Genomic DNA, 24,275 nt, shown 5'->3' with positions numbered 1-24,275 from the left:
CCCCTGCTGCCATGTGATATTTCCCAGTGGTGATGCTAATAGGATCATCTGCATTTTCCCCCTCCAGAAAAACTTTACAGTCTTAGTGTGCAATAGGTGTATTTTTGAAGCACTGGTCTTGCTGAGTGGAGGGTTATTGAGTTTTCTTGACTCTTCTGTTAAATTCAAAACATGAGCTCACCAGGAATAAATCAGAATTACTTAGAAGATTTGAGTAATGAAGAAACCAAAATTGTGGTTGCAAAAGGTAGAAAGGACATTAGCTTGTTACTCCCCATGGCAATCTTTTGATATAAACTCTAGCAGTATCCTTGCTTAATGAGCATCTTCCTGGATGTTCCTTGAAACCTATAGAAAGTAAGAAGAATTTGCCTCCCAAAGAACTTAATGTTCTAAACAAGAATATAGTGTCGCTGTACATAACAGAAAATTATCTAATGTTATATGTTTATGTACACTTTATGATTAATTTTGACCAGAGATAGCAAAAATGAGGCAAAATTGTCAGAAACACAAGGACCAAGGTTTAAGATACAAAGGGAAACATGACAGAAGTGTAAAGGGGACAAGTGAGAATAGAGGAGTGTTAAATGAAAAGAAGTGATAGCACTGGTTGGGAGGAATGTGAGAATTGAATATATTTGCAGGAAGAGCTAAATGGGCCCTTGAAGGTGAAAGTGAAAACTCTTAACCTGTGTATAGAAAGGGAGAAGGAACTGAAGAATGGGAAGACCATTGTCAAAATCGGAAATTGTGCAAAACAGTGCTGCTGTGTTTCAGTTTGAAAAGAAAGAGGGAGAGGGTGGGAAAGTAATATCATCACTATAGTGAAAATTGATAAGGATATGAATAAACAGGAGTTTAGGTGAAGAAGCGAGAAGAAAGATCCATCCATAGACTGCTTTTCAAAGTCTTCCCTTCTCAGGAAATGTGTGAAATACCTTACTGTGCTCTTCTGAATGCATAGTGTTTGGCATTCTCCCTGTTAATGTTTGTGAACTACCACCTTTGTGGAAAGGAGCCATCGTTCTGGACATAGTTTGATTCTCTACTAAGAAACATCAGTTGAAGACAAATCTCAGAGTTGCATTATGATACTAATTTGAAAATCAAACTCAGTGTTAGATGTTGTCATCCGTGATTTGGAGATGATGTCTCTTAAGTGATCTTGTTACGTGGTGACATCAGCTCCCTTTAAAATGTCTTCAGCTATCATAACTGCCTTACCCAATGCAAAAACACAGACACCAAAACACACTGTCATTAGATATGATCTTGCATATCCTAGTATTAGATGGGTGTGTTTTCGTGCGAATGTGTTGGGGTTGTGTTTGCTTGTCTTGGCAAGCGATAATGTGTAACTTCTTAAGAAGATGTTTATTTTTGCTTGTCTGAACAGTTCCAGCAAACTTAAATTCAAAACTCTTGTGAAATAATACAGGTTTACAGGAAAAGTCTTGACAGAGTTCTTAACTTGTAGTGGATTTGAGTTCCTTTAAACAAATATACAAAATTGTTCAACTTCACAAACATTAATAAACTTCTGTCTCAAAAGATTTATGTCCAAGTTGCATGCTTGTTGATTTTTAAGTTTAGTACTACAACAGATGTTATTGTGATGATTGATTGTGTCTTGCAAAACTATTTGCAGTAAAATGTAAAGAAACCCAACAGATATACTCCTTAGAACCATAGAATGTTTGGTTTAATCACTTGTGTACTCTGCAGAAACCAAATACAATATTAAGTTGTCCCATTTGGATTGCAGGAACTTCCTGTTCCAATGCCAGTGAAGACAAGACTTCCTCCTGAGATCTTTGGTGATGCTCTGATGGTTTTGGAATTTTTATATGCTTTTGGGGAACTTTTTGATCTTCAAGATGAATTTCCTGAAGGAGTGACTTTAGGCAAGTTCTCGTTTATGTGTCAGGGTTCTGCAGTTTTGTGGTGCTTTCTATTACCAAGCAATCAAACGTTTTTAGTACACCCAAGTACCACCGCTACAAATTTTTCTGTACAGCTCTAATATGTCATTGCTTACATGTGCATAACAATCTAGTTTTCTCTTCACAGTCAACTTTTGCGTTGTTTATAAAATCAAAATTTTCAATGTAGAGACTGTTAATATACTTGTTAAAATGTCTACTTGTAGTTTTACTCTTGCAGTTATAAAAAGGAAAAATAAAGATAAAATAAAAATAAAATAATATAATAAAAATAAAATAAATATAAAGAAAAAAATGTTTTGTCAGCACTCTTTCCAACAGCATCACCTTAGGAATATTTATAGTAAATTATGGCAAAGTAACTTGATTAGCATACCTGAAGGGTTAAAAAAAAATGTTTTCATTCTTCAGTACATAATAATTTTCCAACTTTGCGGCAAAAGTGACGCTTCTTAAACTTTATTCACAGAAGTGTTAGAGGAAGCTCTTGTAGGAAATGACACTGAAGGCCCACTGTGTGAATTGCTGTTTTTCTTCCTGACTGCCATCTTTCAGGCAATGGCCGAAGAGGAAGAGGAAGTGGCCAAAGATCAAATAGCTGATGCTGAGACCAAAGGTCAGTTCCTTAATTTTACTGCTGAAAAACTGAAATTCTACTGGAATTAACTTTAAATTGCATGATTTTTGGCATTCCTTTGTTTAACCTTGTCTTATTATGCATGGATATTGTATGTAAATTGACTTGTTTTTTCTTTTATCTGAAATTAAAGCTTTAAACTGGAGGGTGGGATCTGAGGGAATAGAGAAAAAGCAAGGTCATTGTTACTACAATTGTATCCAGCAGAGCATAATAAGATTTTAACAGCACTTGCTTATGTTTTGGAGATGAGGGGATGTGGTCTTTACCTTCCTTCTCCTTCAGCACTGTTAGATGTTTCTCCCGAGGGCCAAGAAACAAGGCATTTTCCTTAATCTTCTCAAAGGTCTTTGTAGCTATTACAAAAAAAATTCTGAACCCAACTGGATTGAAAACTAAAACTCCCCAGCACAACTATAATGGGGAATTCTACATTCATTGTCCTTCAAGACTTAAAAGTATGCGTCAACAACTCCTAGATACTACCGTGTCTCTGTTTTTCCAGTAAAGGATTTTGGTCACTCCGCCTTTGGCCTTCACTCTAAGGCTGAAGGAGTGCAGGTTTTGTTCCAAGTTCATGTGGCCAGGGACATTATCTATTTGTCTTCATCCTTAGCGGGCCGGTTTTGTCCTGTATTCAGGCAGCTCAGCAATTCAGACCACGACCTGTGAATGCTCTAAGCCTCATACTGCAGAGTGCTGTACCTGTAAGGTCCAACTGATGCTACACAGAGTGCTTTGCAAAGGGTTTGCCCATAACACAAACTTAAATTAATCTCTGTATCCCATTTGCACAATTTCGTTTTTTAATCCCTTCGGAAGGTGTTTCTCCCTTACTTTGTTTTTTCTCAGCTCAGCTATTTATGAAGCTTTGCTGTGGGTCAGGGAACTGATCTGACTGCGTTATGCCCGTTGAGTATCTAGTGATGGTCTCTCAAAACACTGTGTTGGTGTCAGTGAGGAAGTAGAAAGCAGCATCAGATTGTGTCACAGAATCTTGAAAATATTTTGAGATGTTACTGTTGTGTGTACCTTCTGTGTTTTGAATCTGTGGTCTGGGACTTCTCCCAGTTCATTTGGCTTCTGCAGGGCTTGGTGGAAAGGGAAGACAACCATCGCCACACTGCTGTTGATCAGTATGTCCTTTTGTTTATGTGGTCTAAAGGAGAAACATTGATTCTTCCTGCTAGTCTTTATTTCATCAGAGGTAGATAGGAGCAAAAGAGCACTCCTTATTTGAGGTCAAGTGTTTCCTGTTGTTCTCCTGTAAGACAGATGTGTGAGGTGCAGGAAGGTTCCTTTAATTCCTCGCTTGAAGACCATGCCTGTTCTTATGTCCAGTCTATAAAATGTCTCTATATAAAACATCGATGCTATCTTCAGCAATAGATGCTGCTGTTGTTAATTGAATAAAGTTACAGATTTGATAAGGTGTTTACAAATACAGACTGTATTTTAATAAGTGTTGAATTAAACTCTATCTTTTAACTGAGAATATTGCCCAGGTCATATAAGCAAGGATTTCATTATCAGGTAATTGTAAAATAGTTGATTAGATTCTCTTTTATTCATAGGAATGATCAGGTAAAAAAGTGGTGTAACTTTCAGGTTTTAATTTTACTATATGGGGCTGGCAGTTGCAAAAATCTGCTATTTCCCTTCTAGTTTAGAAGAGCTGTGGGCAGGAAACTTTATCTGTTCTTTTACTTGCATTTGAACTTCTAGGCATCTTCTTTACTGTAAAAGAATTATGTGTTCTTGGCTTTGCAATTCTAACTATCCATACTAGTGCTAGTCAGCTTGTTTGCTCACTTAAATTCTGTACAGGCAGCGTTTCTGCAACAGAATACCCCATGGGTTGAAGGCTTTTGGTTACACAGATGCCCCGTTACACAGATACAGTGAGAGGGGAGTTGCAGTGGCTAATTTTGCAATATCTGAGAGACCGTTTTCGAACAATATCAATCATCATACAAGACGGTTGTGGATTTGCTCTTGATGTAGTCTTGGTTTGCATTTGTGGGTCTTTATTGACTTGGTGGCTGCTTAATGGTTTGGACTCGAATAAAGTAAAGTTGTTGAAAAAGCATACAACACTGAGAAATTTCTGTCAGCCCTCTGGAGAAATACCTGTAAGTGCTGAGGAAACTTCTGCCTAACAAACAGGAATTTTGCTGTTTATCCCTTTTACTGCCCTGCTTTTCTGGTCTGTTTGCTAATGTGTTTGCTCCTTATTAAATGCTGATGTCTGTTCTGGTGAAATGTGGTTTCTTTGTAATGCCTCAGTTATTGTATTTGTGCTGAGCAGTAAAGCTATATCTAAGTCAAAGATTAAAAAGTGTACAGTGAATGATAATAACCAGTATCAAAATGTCTGATCAGTTTGGATGGTCTTTCCTAAAAATAAAATAATTATAGGAAATAGCAGTTCATATGAGGGAATGAAGAGTAGCTGTTCTTGCATTGTTACTCAGTTTTGTTTTCAAGTGTGTTTACAGATTTGGGTTTGCTATCTTTTATGTTGTTGTTGTGCATGTTTTGTGCATTGTGGTTGCTTTAACAGCTTATATGTAAGGGAGAACAGTGTATAGCATGTGGTGCATGTTTGTAGCTTTTAGTCAGATTTTTAGTTGCATATACAGATAAGTAAATATTAATTCGGATATTGAATTGAGTTTTGAATACGTTATGCTTTGTAAATATTGACCCTCTTTTTGCTTTGTCTGCAACTTATTAAAAAATGGCTTGCTTTCCTCCCCTCTACAGTACAAGTTTTAATTTGCACTAGAATAAAGTGTTTATTTCCTTAAAGATTTAACAGAGGCTTTGGATGAAGATGCAGACCCCACAAAATCTGCACTGTCTGCAGTTGCAACTTTGGCAGCTGCATGGCCCCAGTTACACCAGGGTATGTGTGGGTTTCACTTTTTGTTTTGTTACTATTCTTATTTTGCTATGTATTTTAAAGCACTTTTTAATATTCATATACGTTTAAGTGTCTCTATAAAATAACTGTTCATTCTTCTCAACTGTAGGCTGCAATTTGAAAAACCTGGATCTTGATAGCTGCACTCTTTCTGAGATTCTCAGACTTCACATTCTAGCGTCAGGTGCTGATGTAACATCAGCCAATGCAAAATACCGTTACCAGAAACGAGGCGGGTTTGATGCTACTGATGATGCTTGCATGGAGCTGAGATTAAGTAATCCTGGTCTCTTGAAGAAACTTTCAAGTACCTCAGTGTATGATTTGTTGCCAGGTAATAACAGACAAAAAATGTTAGACGTGATTAGATTGCTCGTGAAGTGATCGGTTTTGTAACTGCTTCAGATCAATAACGGCCAGAATTTACTAAACACAGAATAATTTATATTGGAAAGGGATTCTGGAGGTCGCCTAGACCAACACCCACTCCTTATGCCCTGGCCCCCACAAGCAGGTCCCACCACGTCAGAGATTGTAAAGCTGGACAGTCTCATTATTTCTGAGCTTTTAAATCTCATTTGAAAAAATGAAAGTTTTCCTTGCAGAAGAGGATCTTCATGGGAGAAGCATCTGAGCATTTGATTCAGCCCATGCTTTTTATTGCTGTTCTGGTTTTGAGTCTTCTGTCTGTTATTTGGAAATGGAAGGGAAAAAACCCAACAATCTACTGTTCATTTATCCCTGTTTTGAAGATAATACTGCATTTTAGTTCTTTGATTTTGGTGCTAAAAAGTTAATACATTAAAAATTAAGGCTTCTGTCTCTGAGCAAAGCAAATATTTCAAGAAATATCTCTTTGCAAGTGCAGCTAGTGCACTACAAATATTTGACTGTTCACTTTATCTTGAATGAGAAGCAGTCTTCATCCTGGAGCGTGTAAGAGTAAGGCGTATTTATCAGTTGTGTAATGAAATATAAACATTAGTTTGAATTTTATTAGGAGAAAAGATGAAGATCCTCCATGCCCTCTGTGGGAAACTTCTGACTCTGGTCTCCACGCGAGATTTCATCGAGGACTCTGTTGATGTGTTACGACAGGCAAAACAGGAGTTCAGAGAATTAAAAGCAGAACAGCATCGCAAAGAACGAGAGGCAGCAGCAGCAAGGTAAAACTAGGATATGGAAAACTAAATTTTGTTGCTACAAATCAGATTGATTCTTTGATTGTGAAAGACAATAGAAATAATACTAGTGTTTGTGTTTCATGTTGGTTTCTTGACGCACTAGACAGGAGTGAAACTTGGAAGTGCTAAACATTGTGCTTTCCCACGTTACTGCTATTTTTTAGGTGATGTTGTAGAAGAAAAGTGTGGCCAGATCGGACACTAGATTAATTGCAACTGCTTTTCTTTATTGTGCTTATTATTAGGATACGTAAAAGGAAAGAAGAAAGGTTAAAAGAACAAGAGTTAAAAATGAAAGAGAAACAAGATAAGCTGAAGGAAGAGGAGCAAAGAAATCCTACTGCAGAAGTATCTATTGGGTATGATACGTGGTGTTACTGTGATTCGTGTGATATAGCACTTTTCAGTTATGGGGCCAGACCTTGCCTGTCTGGTTTTCATTGACCTGATAATATACAAAATTAGATTTTTAGTTCAAGTGTATAGACTGTAATGTTAATTTTATTTTTCTTGCTAGTGCTGTAGAATTGCTCTATGAAAATAATTTTATCCAGTACCTGAAGAGGGCCTGCAAGAAAGCTGGGGAGGGATGGTTTACAAAGTCTGATAGTGATAAGACTAGGGGGAATGGTTATAAACTGCAGAGGGGCAGATTTAGACTAGACATAAGGAGGAATTTCTTCACGATGAGAGTGGTGAGACACTGGCCCAGGTTGCCCAGGGAAGCTGTGGCTGCCCCATCCCTGGAGGTGTTCCAGGCCAGGTTGGATGGGCCTTGGGCAGCCTGAGCCACTGGGATGACCCTACCCATTCAGTGGGGTTGGAACTGGATGATCTTTAAGGTCCCTTCCAACCCAACTATTCTATGATTCTATTGAAAGCTTGACTGTTTTAGCTACTGACAAGAGACACCTGTAAAATCTATTTTTCTGCATTGCTTTGTCTTCCATTGATTTAATATTTATGAATATCTTCATAATAGAGCATTCCAGTTCACTTTCGAATTTGAGGAATAGGTCTTGTCCAGGATAGATAATACTGACCTCACATAACAGCTCATAAATCAGATTTAATAGCAGTTTAAAAAAAAAATTGCCCTGCTGTCCCAGGTGATTTTCTTAAAACCAAGAGGCTTTATTCTATTAATAAAACTATGTGGTATGAGTTGGTAGGATTCATATACATGTAGCTGTATAGGATTCCACAAACAGCTAAGTGTATATATAGCACTAAATCTTTACCTGGTAAAGATATCTTTACCTTGGATGTAGGAATTAGGTAAATTAAACTTGCAGAAGGTGAGCATGGCCCAAAAACATTTGTGCTGCATTTTTGAAACTATAATTAGGAAAAAAAAAAAGTTATTCTCTAGTGCTTGCATGTAGAATTTATTTATATTTGGTCAATAAGGGAAAAATGTGTAATAAGTATTTTATAAAATAGTAAACATTTTGATGAGGAAGCATTTCTTTTGTCATGAAAAAAAAAAATTGAGGTTGGTAGAACTATGTACGCTAACATGTTTCCAAAAAGGATGTGATTGTAATGACACTTTTCAAATGAACGAGTGAATACCAAAGAGGAGGTTTTAGTCTTTAATATGAAACTTTCCATTTACAGATCAGTGAGCTTCTTCGGAATTTTAGTGTATTCTATGACTTAAAGTATATTTTATAAAAAGCATTATAAGTCTTCTATTAACTTAAATAATTCCGGGGGAATATATTGTTTGTGTTGAAGATGCCATATTGTGTTGTGTACTTTTTTGGTTTTCCTTCTGTTCAGCTTTTAATACATGGTTGGTCAGTTAGTCACCTTTTGTTTATCTTACTGTCAGGGAGGAGGAACGGGAAGACCTTGATACTAGTACAGAGAGCAAAGAAGTTGAACCTAAAGAGCAAGACATGGACACAGTAACAGAGGATGAAGAAGAGCTGGGACCAAACAAAAAACGAGCAAGAGGTAGCAAATTTATGTATCTGTTCATTTGTGTAAACGTATGCACGCACGTGTATCTCTGCACTTGGTATAAAGTTTTAATCTTTTCTGTAAATTTTAAAAGGAGAAGAAAGAAAAGAAAAACAAACAAACAAAAACCAACCTAAACCCAAACATGATCAGGTGCACTGTGCTGGCTTGATATAGTTCTAGGAGTCAGCTGTACACTCTTTCACATTTCTGTTTCATATTATTTTTTATACTTGCTGTCTGGATTCCTCTTTTTGTCTAAAAAAACCCTGAATTCTGTTGCCTCACAAACCATTACAGCTATGAGTAGTGCACTCAAGGAATTATAGGACTCTCATCTCATACAGTATGGTGTGGGTTTGATTCTTACTATTAGAAAGCTGCAAAAACAACAGGTAATTTAAAAGAAAATATTAGATTGAACGATTTGGTTTAGTTTGCCTTTGTTAATGATGCAGCATGCTTTCTATACAAGAAAACAACCAGCTTTATCCCGGATTTAATTTCCTTAGTGGTGTGCTAGTAGGAGCTGTGGTGCAGTAAATGGTACAGCCTGCTGCTGGTGACTAAACATGGATATTGCCAGAGGAGGATGCATTGTTGCTGGCTTTTCACCCTAGAAATTGGTAGATATTAATTCCCGACAGCATCTTTTACCATTGCGTGTGTTAATTACAAGATGTACTTTTCTAGATAACAGTCAGGACCCGATTCTTTGGGAAACTAAGATGTAAACTGGAGTATTTTCAGCTGGTACAAGTTAAGGGGAAAAAATGTTAATATATCTATTAAAACAAAAATAAAATAAAGAAGCTTGACTGAATTTTAAAATAAAAGCTTGTTTAGGGATTCTGGTTTTGCTTGAGGTCTTTATGGGAGTTTAAATTTATCGTTTTGAGTAGGATAAATTTAGTCCAGAACATAGTTTGTATTCAATAGTGAAATTGCTAGACTTTTACTACATTATGATAAGGTATTTTGATAACACACTTTTAAGTTCTTAATATTTGGGGTTTTTTAGTGGTGTTAAAAATGACAATGCCAGTAAATGACACTTCGATCTAGTTTCTGTAAAGTGGAAGTACCCTAAAGATGCCTTCCCCTTTATTGAGGGAAGGGAGTTAATCACTTTTATTTTTCTTTTATACAACTAGTACTGTTTCTTGACTGAGCTGGTGGCCCTTGACAGTGTAAGTTTAGACAATCAGAAAGGGACAGAACCAAAACCCACCCTTTACTCAAGTTTTTGGGTAACTATCATTCTTCTTCCTTTAACTTTTAGGAAGAAGAGGGAAAAATGGATACAAAGAATTTACAAGACAAGAAGAGACCACATGTGAAAAGAGTGAACCTCTTACTGCTGAAGGCAAAGAAGCTTTAAAACAGGAGCAACAAAAGAAAGAGAAGGAACTACTAGAAAAGATTCAGAATGCAACAGCCTGCACAAATATCACCCCATTGGGTCGTGACCGTCTGTACCGACGCTACTGGATTTTCCCTTCTGTTCCTGGACTGTTTATAGAAGAGGACTATTCTGGTCTTACAGAAGACATGTTGTTGCCTCGAACCTCTTCCTTTCAGAATAGTGTACAGTCTTGCACAAATGAACCTCAGGTATTCAGTAAAACTGGAGAGTCTTTGAAATCCTCTGAATCTACCTCCAATGTTGACCAAGATTCACATGCCAGTGTTGTTGTAGAGGTGCCAAGGCCAGTATATAAACCAAACCGTTGGTGCTTTTACAATTCTCGGGAACAACTGGACCAACTCATAGAGGCTCTCAATTCCCGAGGACATAGGGAGAGTGCCTTAAAAGAAACTCTTTTACAAGAGAAAAGTAGAATATATGAACAACTAAGCAGTTTTCCTGTGGAAAAATTCCATATTCCAGGTAAATGAAAGATTCCTGATCTTGATTTGCTTCCACAGCTGTAATTGTTGTATAATATTCTAGAAACCTCTAATTCTCTTTCAGTTGTAATTTCTGAGAAATAAGAATAATTCTTAAACGTTGTTTCATTCTATGGAAAGCAGGTTTGATTTTTTTTTTCCTTTATTTTTTCCTAATGGAATTTTGTGGTGTTTTTTGGCGTTTTATGCTTAAAAAAAGCAATATTTTATTTTTTGTGTTACTTCACTGCTTAGTAAAATGGATTGGCTTTTAAGCAAACATCTTTAGGGAGCAATTTGAGCTTTACAGAAAGGATAAGTGAGGAATAAATATTCGTATCTGCTAAAGGTAAATCATAATATTGGTCATCTGATGTCCTTATTTCCAGTATGGTGAAAGGATGCATAAGATGTGGCACTGGAGGCAGAAACATCACAAAGGGAGGCAATTACTGTTTGATTTGTTGAGTAGGAAATTTTCGTTTATAACATTATATGTAATGCATGAAATTCTTTAAAAGCCTTTCCCTTGTTCACAGTAGGTCAGTAATGATAGCATGTTACAGGGTCATACTAAAACATTTGAGAAGAAGAGGCATGTAGCTATGTTGGTTATGTGGGTTAAGCTCAGTGCAGTGGATTCGGTGATACTATTTTTCTCCATGTTTGGGTTTTTTTGTTGTTTTCCCTCTTTTGGCAGAGGCTCACTACAGGAGGCAGAGACATCTGCAAAGCAGTATTGGTTTTATGGGTTTCAATACATAGGAGTGTACTTAAAACCGTCCTAGACCTTGGATTTAGTGGGTTTTTTTTTTTTCACTTTTCTCCTAGCCAAGTATTTTGCCATGTATTGGCAAAGTATTAACTCCAATCACTGATAAAACCCTGCCTACACAAGCTTGCAGCTGGCTTGTTTGTGGTGTATTGGTGGGTAGAGGATGTTACCAAAATGAAGCTTCTTAAGATGATGCTTAAGAAATTGCATTTTGTTTTGAATTATGCCAAATTACTGTGAGGATTTCAAGTTACCTATGTTGGGGCAAGGGAAGAACCTATTTACTGCTTCACCGCGATGTGTATGTCAGGGCATGTTTTGAACGCATCAGATACTAAATCCATAACCAGGCTGCTGTTCCTTTTGGTGGAAACTAGCACAGCGCAGAGTTCCTGTGTAGTTATTAAGCTTTATTTGGAGGCCTTATGGTGATGTTTGTGGGTTTTGGTGAGAAAATATCTATAATTTTCTGATGTATTTCTGTTTGTGTGTGTGGTTCCTTATTTTCCTAGTTGCTCCTCCCTTATCTGTATTTTGTGTGTTGCTTTCTGCCTTGAAGCAACTTGATTTCCACAGTCGTAGGTTCTTCTTTTCTTTCTATGTCGTAATGGTAGAATAACATTGATTTAAAGAAAAAAAAAAAGTCAGCTTTGAGCTTTGCTTTAATATTTAGATCCAGAAAATCCAAATGCATTGGTCCAATAGCAATGCTGCCTCCTTTCTGTGATAAGCAGTGAAGAGTGGCCACGGGGTAGCTCACTTCAGAGGGAGCTTTACTGCAGTGGAGCTGCTGCCCTATTGCCTTCGCTCAAATGACTTCCAAGAAAAGTGAGAACTACTCCGTGATTCTCTTGTGCTGTAGACTGCCCTTCTTCCTTTTCCAATTCCCACTCAAAAGAGCATGGAAATAAAATTGATGAGTGCTATGACTCGGTTTTATTCCAGTATCCATTAAATTTTCATCAATTATTTGCAAGCCAATGGCTACTGTTTCAGTTTTGCTTGAGAAACAATTAATTATTATTATTTTTTTAAACCAAAACTGACATTTCCCAGATTCAGACATGGGAACATGCCGGTATGCATTTTGAGAATATTTGCATAGTTACTTTCAGATACAGGGAATTATTTCTGCAATTGAGAGTGTCTCAGAAATTAATCTCATACTTCCTTAACAACGTCTTTATAGTGTTTTTTTTATTAAAAACCTCTAAGTTCTTGCATTTACCTCCTCATCACTGCACTCAAAGGACTTGAGGTAAATCCTGTGAACAAAAACGATTGCAGTTTTGCAAGCACTAATTGAGGATCTGGGCATACTTTTAGCTCTTTCCTGTGGCTTTTGAGCTTTTGCATGAATTTTCAGTTCTCTCATGAAGAGGTTTTTGCTTGACAACTCGTCATTGACTGTTTCTTTTTGTAAATTATCTTACTGTCTTGTTCCTTTTTTTTTCCTCGCCTTTAATTAGAGGACAGTCTAGTCTGTGCCTGTGTCGTCTTTATCTGTTTGCTTTGTTTTAAAGTTAGGGTTTGAAGTGGAATTATATCTTGTTCTGTTAGTTTTTGCAATTGTCTACTGCACATGCTTGTTTTAACTGTTGCTGTGCTAAAGGTGCATGCAGGAAAGGAAACTGAGGAAATCTGTAAAGCTATTGCCATCAAATGCTGAAAAGACTGGAAATGTGACTTTTCTTGATGTTTTAGCTCCTTGCACTTAAAGCTGTTGATTATTTACCACTTTAGAAAGCATTTAAAGTCAAAAGAATGGCTTTTAAATTGACAAGAATTGCTCATCCTGAGTGTTGGGATGAGTGGATACTCATCTATAGGTCTCCCCTTAAAAGTAGACTCCACTCTGTTGGATCAGATGCCTTAGTTGGCGTAGAGATGTAGGTGTTGGCAAATATTGCTACAGGAAGGGAGTTTTGAACTAATGTGTTTTAGTTTGTTCAGCCCTTGTACTACCTTTGTTCTCTCCACTAGTGCCTACCCCAAGGACCAAAATCCACTAACACGAAGCTATTTGGTATTCTTGCAGACAAACCTCAAATTGACATCAGACCTCCCTCAGGACGGGGAAGGATGCAGAATGCCCATGATGGATCTCATGTATCTGCAGAGAAGCAGCTTGAACTGAGACTTAGAGACTTCCTTTTGGACATTGAAGACAGAATCTACCAAGGAACCCTGGGGGCGATTAAGGTATATGTGAATTGTAGCACACCTTGGAGCGTGGTGGTGCCGTCGAGTCTGTAGCGTAAATGAGAACTCTTGCTTGCTGTGGGTTTTACTGAAAGCATAATTAAAGTAAGTGTAGACAGTAATTGGCACTAAAAATTTGTGGCCTTTGATTCTTTAGAAACTTCAAATTTGTATGTTTGCTTCAGGTCACAGACAGACAGTCTTGGAGAGCAGCCTTAGAACATGGGCGGTATGAGTTCCTGAATGATGAAAACAAAGAAAATGGTATAATTAAAACTGTGAATGAAGAAGCTGAAGAAATGGAAACTGATGATCAAGATAAGTTTATTGTGAAAGACAGGTAAGAGCTGTGGTTTTAATAATTTTTTCCCAGTGAGTTTTATAACACAGCTCTGGTGGTTTTACCCTTCAAATTGTTTTTGCCCCTCAATTCTTTGGAAGGTATTTTTGAATTTTTGCATGGTAAAATGTGAGATTTTTGCATTGCTCTTTGTTTTCAATAGGCATTGTTCTATAAGACTTAAGACACCGATTTTTACAGCTTTTGCTATTCAGATGTTACACTGCTCAAGTTGAGCATTAATTGTCAAATATGGAATAAGTGAATTAATTTTAAAATAATTTAAAATGCAGAGAAAAAATTAGCCTGGCAACTTCTGTTTTGTTTTCCAGAAGGGAAAAAGACAAAATGAAAACCAAACAAAAAAAAAACCCTCAACCAACCAAAAAACCTCCCCCACTTTGTGGAATGAGTAGGAGTGTTTAAAAGGGAAGAGTGGGAAGAGTAGGAATGTTTAAAAGAGAAAATGGTATTAGTAACAAATTGCTGGTTGAACTGGCCAATGTACCTCTTCATGAGTCACAGTAAGAACCATCAGAGCAGCTGTGGTCCGAGTTAACCTTTAGCACCGCAGCAAGAGAGAGATATAATCTTACAACTTTATGAATGATGATCCTTCTGTAGAGCAGCCTGCAACACAGCGATAGAGAGGAAGCCTCAAATCATGTAGTGTTACAACCGTAAAAGTGTTTTGTTGAGTTTATTTGTTGTTTAAACAAACGTTTGAGGTGGAGGTGGGGCTCTACGGTATATTGGTGTTTGTGAATCAAACTATAGAAACTGTGAAGACTTCACAGAATGGTTGGGGTTGAAAGGGGCCTCTGGAGATCACGCAGTCCAACCCCCTGCTAAAGCACGTCCACCTGCAGCGGGTTGCATAAATATTTAATTCTTAGAAGTTACATACTTTTCAGAAATAAAGATGTAGCTTAATTTACTTCATGCATATAAAATTGTATGCCTTGATGGGATGGGAATGTTGAAATATTGCAGGAAAAAAGATTTAATTGGAGGTGATCACTGATCACTTAAGTGCTTCCTTAAGTTTTCTATGACTTTTTCTGCAATTAGAGATCTGTGAAAGCTGTATTTCAGATGAACTCTTGAATGCTGTGCTGGATATAGGAATTTAAAGTTCTCGTAAGGTTTTTCCTGTTTCATTTCAGTTTGCTGAATTAGTATTTTCATATAAGACTGCCCTTCAGATCCAAATGTGTAAAATGGATAGGGTTGTCCTTCTTTCTATTAATTACACAATGCATAGAAATTTGCTTTCTGGAAACTGCAACCTAGAAATTTTCCACTGTCTTAATTAAGGCACTAAAATTTTTCTGTCTCCAGTTACCTGGGGCACTTGCTCCATTGCCAGGCCTTAATTCAGCTGCAGAAGCTTGTTGCTTCATTTATTTTCCATTTGATAGTGACTCCATCAAAGTTCCTGAAAAACAGTCTACTTTAATGAAGTCTTGCATATTAAAACAGAGACGATGGGATTCTGAAATCATGTGACAGATTGCTTTTGATGCTGGGCTTTCTATCCACCTCGGAGCAAGTGACATCTCATTAAGACCTGAGAGTTTGAATAGTGAAATGTAAATAACTATGGAGCTTTTTTCCTGTTTGCTTTCAGGCTCTTGAAATGCGTATGACTGCAGAATACAATGAACAGCTCTTAAGTGTGAAAAAAAGAACAGGGACAACCAAAGACGTTATTACTCGTTCACCAGAATAAAGCAGAATCCAGACAGTCTTAATTAGTGATTTTTTTTTTAATAAACCCTAAGTAGAAATTGAATTTTATTTTTATTAGTGGGAGTTGCTTTCCTACACTATACTTAATCTTCCAGAAGCACAAACATTAACTACGTTTTGAAAAGATTACTTAGTCTTCAGTCAAAGAAGGCTGTTCTATTGGAAACCCACCCTCTTTTTTCCCTCCTTACATGAAGAAATAGTATAGAAATAGAATAGAAAAATCCTCAAAAGATGAGAATGTACAAGTTAAACAATTTTCTATTTATCGTTCTAAAATTACTTTCTGGTTTTATTTAATTTATTTACATTTTAAAAAAAACTTACTAATTGTGGGACTATGTGTAGTTGAACTTCTGCAGATGGAAGTTTTGTGGAAGGCTACCCTTCACTAGCAGAAGTGTTTTCACTGAAGACTTGCTTGGAGCTGTGCTCCACAGAAATCTCTCAAACTGGCTGATGGACGTTGCGTCAAATCGTCCAGAAATCTTAATAATTGTACTGAAATTTGGTCAATTACAGTCCTTGAAATTTTGATAAAGTTGTGACGTAAAGATGACTTATCTAGATTAACCACACTAATTAAGCAAACTTGAGAACTGAGATAACTAATCATATTTGTGCAGTATCTGTTCATGTCCATAAGTGTAAATTAAGTGAAAATAAAAATCTGTTATAAATACAGACCTGTACAAATATCTATGGTGTTAAATTCAAAGTATAGTTAAAAAAACCCCTGCATTTCTGTTCTAGACTCGTTGGGTTAAAAACTGAAGCTCCAAGTGCTGCATCAACAAGTACAAGTACTCCTCAGCCGGTCAATAATGTGGTCCATTACTTGGCATCTGCGCTGCTTCAGATAGAACAAGGAATTGAGCGCAGGTTTCTCAAAGCGCCTCTTGGTAAGCTTTCAGAATTCAAACTGTATGTCTCCAGTTCTGTGTAGGATCCTGTAACAAACAAACCAACCCCCAAAAAACATGCGCGTATCCCCAGCCCACTTGCTTCTTCTGTGACTGGATGCTCCAAAGGGACATCGTGTTAGTGAGAAGAATAGATAATTAACCTATTGCTATGTACCACTAAAATTTAAAAACGTTAGATTGTCAGTTTATAAGTTTTGTGAGGATATATCAATATTTGTCTTCTTATTCCACTTGACCTGAATTACATGTAATAATTAACAGCATGTTTTACTTTTAAATACATGCCTGTTTTACCCGGATCATTTCAGTGATCTTGTTTATGTTGCTCTACAATTATATTGGTGTATTGGGAGACAAACTGTACTGTAAGGCAGAAATGAGTGAGCTTTTAGGGGAATACTCCATAATTCAGCATTACTGTTGAGCCCAATGTATCATGCAGTGATGTAAGTTTGTTTTGTGTGTTTTTTAGGTTGTAAAAATGTGTGACCCTTTCTGTGTTGTTTCTGTGGAAGCAATATAGGCCTGGCTTATCTGCATCACCTTGTTCAGCTGTAACAGAATATTTACAGTAAAACATAGTGCGAATTTACATTCAGACTTTCAGATCCTCAGGTTTTGCATTTATGCCATAAAACTTGGAAATACAGGATTGCAAGAAAAATTTAAACTAAAGCACAATTGTAGCTCAACTTTAACACACGTTTCTTCTTTCAATTCCTCTGAGCTCTGTGGGTGAGAGAGGGTCCAAACTGCACAGAGTCACTTTGTTTTTCAGTGATCCCGTAGATTCCTTAAGATACTTTCGCACTTCAAAACTGGTATTTTGTATGGGAGAAGTGTGTAGAGGCGGGTTATCCATCCCAAAGCAGCTGTTTGGGCCAGGCTTCCCTTCCGGATGCTGTGCTGTGAATGAGCTGTGCACTGTGCTTGAAGGGATGTCTTTACTTCTCACCTGCAAATGTGCCACGTGATTTACCAGCACAGCACATACCAGAGATCCTCCAGAACAGGAGCTGCTACAAGTCCTGTTGAATTAGTATACAGTCCTTATCAGAGGAGAATGGAAAAAAAAAAAATAGGCTCTTGCAGGTTTTGCTGCAGTAGTTTAAGATGAAAATGTAGATTTTGGTGCATTAACGCTAGATGTTAGTGCCCCATGGCACAGTTGACCTAAAACTGTTTCTGCATCTTGGCTGCTCCTGCATAGTCTGGTGTCTGGATATCAGTTGCCGCTGAAGATGAGTTTGAGCTAGATTTATGCCAAAGACTCTGACTCAGGTTCCCTCTCACAAGCTTTTGTTATCAGTGTGATGACCGCTAGAAGAGGGAGATGCAGCAAACGGTGGAGATGAAAGGGGAGAGCATAGGAGTACTTAAAACCTCAGCTGCTTAAAAGCTTTACTTGGTTAAGTATTTTGTCAGCTCGAGTATGTCTGCCATTTCCAAGCCAGGCATGATACGGCGTATTTCCTGCTGTACCACTAGATTTACAACATGCGTGTGGGAGAGTTAATTGACAAGTACATCTCGCGTTTGTCGTAGTTATTCTGCGTGTGCAGGTTGTAAATGCATTGTGCAGTATATGCCTCCATTTCCAAACTCTTTCTGAGAGTGCTTTGGCAACAGCATCTTGCTGACAGCTGTTAAGTTTACTACAGTGTGCCCTGAAGGGGAAGGACGTGGCTGTTAATAGGTTATGGCCGTAGGCTGGGCATCTGCAGTTAGAGTAAAAGGACTAAAAGAAGAAAAGTGTCCCTGAGGTATTGGAGATAAAGTTTTTTTTGGCAATCCTCCTGTGTCTTTTTGCAGCGGTGCCAACTCTGCCATAATCTAATGAGAGTTCATGTTTTTTGAATGATGGTGAGTTTTTTTTTAATTTGGGAATCTTGTTCTCCTATATAAGCTTTATACTATGTGACAAAGAAAGTATATAGGGAAAGCGATCTTATGTGCTTTGCATGTCTTAGATTTCATAGGTTTGTTTACTGTACTGTGACTGTTATCTCTTCTGCTCTGCGAAATGGTACTGCTGTAAGATTACAGTAATGCATAGAATAACCTGTGCTGAGGGAGCACAAAGGATCCCAGGTCTCCTCTGCTTCGGTTTTACTGCCAGAACCATTAAGGAACAGTGTCAAGTTTCTTCTTCCTTGCTTTACCTTTGGTGCCCAGCATCTCATGGTTTTGGTTGCATAATGGGCTGCTTTTAGCGGAAGGCGAGTCTGAAGGAATGCAAGATTTTAGTTCTTTCACTAGAGAGCTCCTGAAGTTGCAGCTTTGGGTCCCTCTGTAGTAAAGAAAACTTGAAACACACCCATTTGCTGCTAAATTTTGTGACCTCTGGGCAGTTATACGAAAAGTGCTCTGATTTGGGAACTTCTGAATGTGACCAGAAGGCGCAACTGCAAATACCAAGGAAACCCATGTGTGTTTTAAGAGGCGTACAGCAAACTCTGGCACTTTAGAGGTCAAGCAGCAGTTCTGGATGCAGCCCTTTCTGGATGTAACTCTTCAGTCTTTCAGACATACTTAAAAAAATGACAGCGTAAAACTTGCACAATCTTATATTTACTTAAGCTCCCCAGTTGGGAACAATATCTTTGCATGCTGCCACAGCAAGTTCTGGTTTTTAGTTTGCGACTTGCTTATGTATAATAGGCAAAGAAAAGTTCTCTACTTAGCTTGACAAGGAGGTGTTATTACTGTTGCTAAACTTTATTAGAAGGTCGATACTGCTTCTTGCTCAGGAACTGCCTTATTCTCAGAACTGTGAAGCCCTCTTTCATTGATCGCTCTAGGAAGTGGCTGGCATTGCTCTGGAACCTAAGAGAAAACAGGTTTTGGTTTGTAAACACAGGGTTTTGGGGTTTGTTTGCTTGTTCTTACATAGATCATTGTGTCTATACACACTTTTTTCTAACACGAGGTTTTTTATCATTGCTCCGACTATATAATGGAACCCTTCCCTGGACAAAATGTCTGCATATATGTTTCTGATGTTAAATCTGACAAACACAGCTTTCTGGGCTGGTGTAATTGCCCCAGAAGTGGCACCATTGGAAGTCAAGCAAGTGCTAGGAATTGTTTTGGTAGCAGTACAGGCGACCACTTTGGTTAAAAAGCCTACTCCTGCATTTCTGCTTCAAAATGAACTGAACATACTTTCTTTGTCATGATTTCAGTTCTTGCCTTCACTGTGGAGTTTCCTTTCTCTCTTTTCCCCCCCAACTTCACTATGCTCCGTTCCTGTTACGGAATGGAGCCATACTTCACAATTTTCATTTTTCACTCTATTTATAGCTTCTAGTACTAAAGACAGCGCGGTGAAATTCAGTGCAGTCACTGGCAAGTTTATCCTGGTGGCCTCCAGGGTGCAGAGCAGACAAAGGGACCCAGCACAGCAATAAAAGGACCAGCTGCTCCTCTCTGCTCCGGTTTTGTTCTGAGGCTCTATCAGGTTGCCAAGAGCCTTGCTGGTGATTCTGATAAGTTTAGAGTTGAAGTGCATACCAAATATTCAAGTGAGAGAACAAGAAAAGACTGACGCAGAAGATAGCAATGCAAAAGGAGATCTAGAAACCCCAGAAACGGCACCGTCTGCCTAGGGTGGCTAGATGGGCGCTTGTCTCCTGTTTTCTGGTGATTAAATGTAACGTGACTTGAATTGAATTAAGAAATTAACATTTCTTAATTATGACCTGCGTTTTAGGAATTCTTTCATTACACATTAGCTATGAAAATTTGGGTTTTCTTGATTCAGTCCAGCTCAAGGTCGTGTTTGGGGATAATCACAAAAAGGAGTTGCAGATTGTAGAACATGTTTTTCCTGTATAAAATCTGAGTTAAGACTTTAAAAAGTCCATTTAAAAAAAAAAAAAAAATAGCTGTTCGGTGGAAACTCCGAAGTGCAACTTTTCACCTGAAAACTGTGTTAGATCGGGAAGAAATAGAAGCAATTTTTATTGTGGATTTTGCTTCCTTTTTGTATAAATTACTCTGACTTAAGTTTCAAAATCCTTTGCAGTGGAGAAGTAGGTCTTAACATTCCTATTACATAGATGTGAAAATTGAGGTATAAAATGATGAAATGATTTGGTTGCCCTGGAGTATAGTGAGGCAGCCACAAGAAAACCCACTGTTTACTGTACCTTGTTCAGGATTTCAGTCATCAAGCGTCCTCCAGATTTTCATACAAAAGGTAGGATTCTAATTCATGGGAGCACCTTTGTGACTGATACAGGGAACAAGTTACTTCCTTTTTAACTTGTGCCGTGCACTTCTTGCAGGAGGAAAAAAATATAGCTTCTTCTATCCTTTTTGCTTGTCTTTGTTTCATTCCTTTCTTTCTAGATTTTGATTATTTTTGTTTCCTGTACTACAAAAGTTGTTTCCTTTTCTATTTATAATTGCCCTCCTTATAATAGCATCCAACATCTTCCAGCAGTGGACTGGGATAGGATTAGCAAAAATGCATGCTTTGTTCTTGTGCTTTTGTTAGTTCCCTGCGGAATTTCATGAACAGAGGTCACAAAGGTGGAAGTGGTCTTTTTTTCCGATGAAAAATTTTTCTTTACTCTTCAGAGAAGGCAGTCGAAGAAGGTACCTTGCGTTTGGCGCAGACAAGGTTTACTCTGCCTTTTACTTTCTTGGAGAGCAATTTCATCATTTTAATACTGAAAAATGCTCCTGCACAAGAATATCTTCATTTTGCATAGATGGATAAGCTAGTTCTCTTGGTCCTTGCGGACCTTGCCCATAAACTGGCTATGTTTTTGAGTTGTCATGAGGTCCCTGGTAGCATAGACCAAACAAGTTGTCTGCCGAGAGAGAAACCTGTGGTCAGGAAGCTGCTCCTATTGCCATTTGTACCGAAGATGGACAGAAAGGTAAGGGAGGGTGTGTTTAATAGGTTTCACTTTAAGCCTTCTGATTGTAACGACAGTCGAAGTAAATCCTGGGATGTGCAATTACTCCATGCACATTATTCTTTCGCACTTCCCTGCCTACCTTTTTCCGTGTGTACATGTTGGGAACCACTGTTACAGTTACATTTTTAGACTACAAAGTAAGGATTATAAAAATTAATTGAAAGGTAATCCATGAAGCCATGCTTCAATAAGATATTTCAAATAACTTTTTATGAATTTAATGTTAGGTAATCCAGAAGAGGAAAGGAACCACAAAAGGTGTAGAAAGAGGAAGAGAGTGGGAGACAAGACTAGTCAGAGAGATGGTAAATTTTAAATGTTACTTGTATTGCTAGGAATTAGAAAATATTAAGTATTTTATCAGATTTTTTTTACTTGAGTAATTTTGTAGCCAGTTCCTTACATTGACGGTACTGTGATATTGAAGGCAAAGGTTGAAACATGACCAGTAAAACAAATACAGCTCAAAGGTTTTTTAAAAAAAAAAAAAATATATTTTTTTAAAGGTTTCTGTAACCAGAGATAAAGAACTATATTTTCTTTTTATCACTTTAGGGCAGAAATCTGCATGTTCACATAATCCTCTCTCCCTGCCCCCTCCTTTTAATACGCCTGCTTTTTTTTATAGCTTCGCAGCATTGTGCAATTGCATATTCTTTCTAGAAATACTAAAATGGAAAACCCTTCCCTGAACTCAATTAGCTATTGATAGATGAGTGCATAGATCTGTCAAACAACTTCATTTGCATTGTAGCGAGGCTTGGAGGGCTTAGCTGACAGAAAGGTATCCCACTGTGCGATGTAGAGCTGCTCAGACACAAAGGAAGAGGCTGTTTCTCCCTCCCAAGTTAACAATATAAATGAGAGAGATGATGGATGGAAGAAAAAAAGTGTTATTCTTATTTTACAAATTGAGATCCAAACCAGCAGGTATTGTTTGGTGTGTTCCGTTCAGCAGCAGGACATGCTGAAGCAGATTGTGGTCAGTAATTTCGATATCTATATTGCAACTGCAGTTTTGCAGTGCAAATATTTGTTGTGTTGTGTGATGAACTATATTGGTGAACCAATCCAGGCTAAAAATGACCACCAAAAAAAAAAAAGTAATAATGCTCAAGTTGCCATTGTCAGCAAAAGAAATGCTTCCCGAGCTATATATATAGACACACGTCTAAGGTAAAGTGCCTTTTCCTGAGTTATAGTAGAAATCTGCAGCAGAACTGAAGTGGGTCTTGCGTTAGTCTAGTGTCCTGACAAGTGGTTTTAATTTTCTTCTTACTGAATTTAAAAAAATGCCTTGATAGATGCACTGCAGTGCTGTGAAAAGGGCCTCGTCCACTGTCCTTTGTAAGTCTGAAATTGAGACAGGAAACCTGAGGACAAAGTAATACGAAATTTTAGGAAATCCAGATTTGTATACTTGCAGTTCAGGAGTGGCTATATTTTATTTATGAAGCTGTGTTGCCTGTTTATCCTCTGACTTCTCCTATCACTTTTCTTGTGCTGCTGCTAATGCAAATGTATGCAAGATTAGGCAAATCCTAGCAGCCAGTTGATGAGAAAGCAGAAGGGAGGAGAGCCTTGGGAGGAGAGCAATTAGTCTTGTTTTTGTTCTTTTCGTTTCATTTGTTGTTAGATATTTTCTCTTCCTATTGCTGAGAAGAGATTATTTGGCAGTTGGGTGGATCTTAGGCCATCCCTGTGCCCACTGCAACTCATGCAGCAGGCAAGGTGGCATTTTATCCAGGAGGTACGAATCGCCACTGGCTGTGTGCTGCCGATTCGTGGTGCCGCAGTGCTTATAGAATATAAAGCGAACAGTTACATCTCAACCAGGCCAGTCGCCCGGTCTGGTTAACCACACAGACTTGCAGGTTCTTGTGAAGGTGGAGCGCAGGGCAGGGATAAAGGCATTGAGGCGTGGGGAAAAGGCCGAGAGATTGTCTGCTAGAATATACTGGGGCAGGAGCAAATGCAGGTGAGAAGAGCTGGTTTTTGCCGGTGAAGTCTGTTTAATGCCAGGTGCTTTTTTAAATGAAAATATTTTGGGATTTCAAAATACATACACAGGCAAGTAAATTGGGAGTGGTTTGTTTTGTTTTCTTTCTTAATCTTCAGTAATCTTCATTTATACTTTATAGATCGAATCAAATTATTAGGTTTCCAGGTTAACATGTCCTATGTGTTTGCAAATCCTAAGTTCAGTTGGTATTGAAGAGTAAAATCTTATGGCTTCAGGGGCTTGAAAGCTTAAGGAGGAACTATTCAGGTATTAAAAAGATAATACAAAAGTTATAGTAGTATCCAAGACAAAGGTTATAGTAGTATCCAAGACAAAGGTTATAATAGTATTCGATTTTACTACTGCTGTCTGTTTGGAAGTCAGAGCCTGACCTCATAGTCTAGAACAACCTCGATGCTTGAAAAAGGAGTTTGATCATCCTACTTTTTCTTTTCTCCTTCTTCCTTCTTCCTAATGGAAGATGCCAGTGACGGTGGACGATCCTATAAAACAGTTTTGGATCGCTGGAGAGAGTCGCTTCTTTCTTCTACCAGCTTGTCCCAAGTCTTCCTTCACCTGTCTACGCTGGATCGAAGTGTCATCTGGTCAAAATCCATCCTCAATGCTCGCTGTAAAGTATGTCGAAAGAAAGGCGATGCAGAAAGCATGGTGCTGTGCGATGGCTGCGATCGAGGCTATCATACTTACTGTATCAGGCCCAAGCTCAAGGTATCTGAGGAAAAAGAAGTGCTTCCTTCATGCACAGAACTTGGGTAGTTCTTACGACTTAATTGCA

At 38.0% G+C, this 24,275-nt stretch overlaps 1 protein-coding gene across 1 annotated transcript in view; it reads left to right on the top strand.

Moving 5' to 3' along the window:
* Positions 1-24,275, top strand: part of BAZ1A (bromodomain adjacent to zinc finger domain 1A) — a 64,706-nt gene that overhangs the window by 32,893 nt on the left and 7,538 nt on the right. The window contains exons 11-22 of the mRNA XM_054067782.1: positions 1,769-1,907; positions 2,416-2,562; positions 5,396-5,491; positions 5,619-5,843; positions 6,510-6,675; positions 6,939-7,052; positions 8,531-8,655; positions 9,944-10,552; positions 13,365-13,528; positions 13,714-13,868; positions 16,374-16,522; positions 23,961-24,208. Of these exons, the coding sequence (XP_053923757.1) occupies positions 1,769-1,907; positions 2,416-2,562; positions 5,396-5,491; positions 5,619-5,843; positions 6,510-6,675; positions 6,939-7,052; positions 8,531-8,655; positions 9,944-10,552; positions 13,365-13,528; positions 13,714-13,868; positions 16,374-16,522; positions 23,961-24,208 (2,337 nt within the window). The remainder of the gene's footprint in view (positions 1-1,768; positions 1,908-2,415; positions 2,563-5,395; positions 5,492-5,618; positions 5,844-6,509; positions 6,676-6,938; positions 7,053-8,530; positions 8,656-9,943; positions 10,553-13,364; positions 13,529-13,713; positions 13,869-16,373; positions 16,523-23,960; positions 24,209-24,275) is intronic.

This window comes from Cuculus canorus, chromosome 5 (genome assembly GCF_017976375.1).
Source record: "Cuculus canorus isolate bCucCan1 chromosome 5, bCucCan1.pri, whole genome shotgun sequence".
Lineage (NCBI taxonomy): Eukaryota > Metazoa > Chordata > Aves > Cuculiformes > Cuculidae > Cuculus > Cuculus canorus.
Note: the sequence above shows the minus strand (reverse complement) of the source record. Positions and strands in the feature narration are given on the sequence as shown.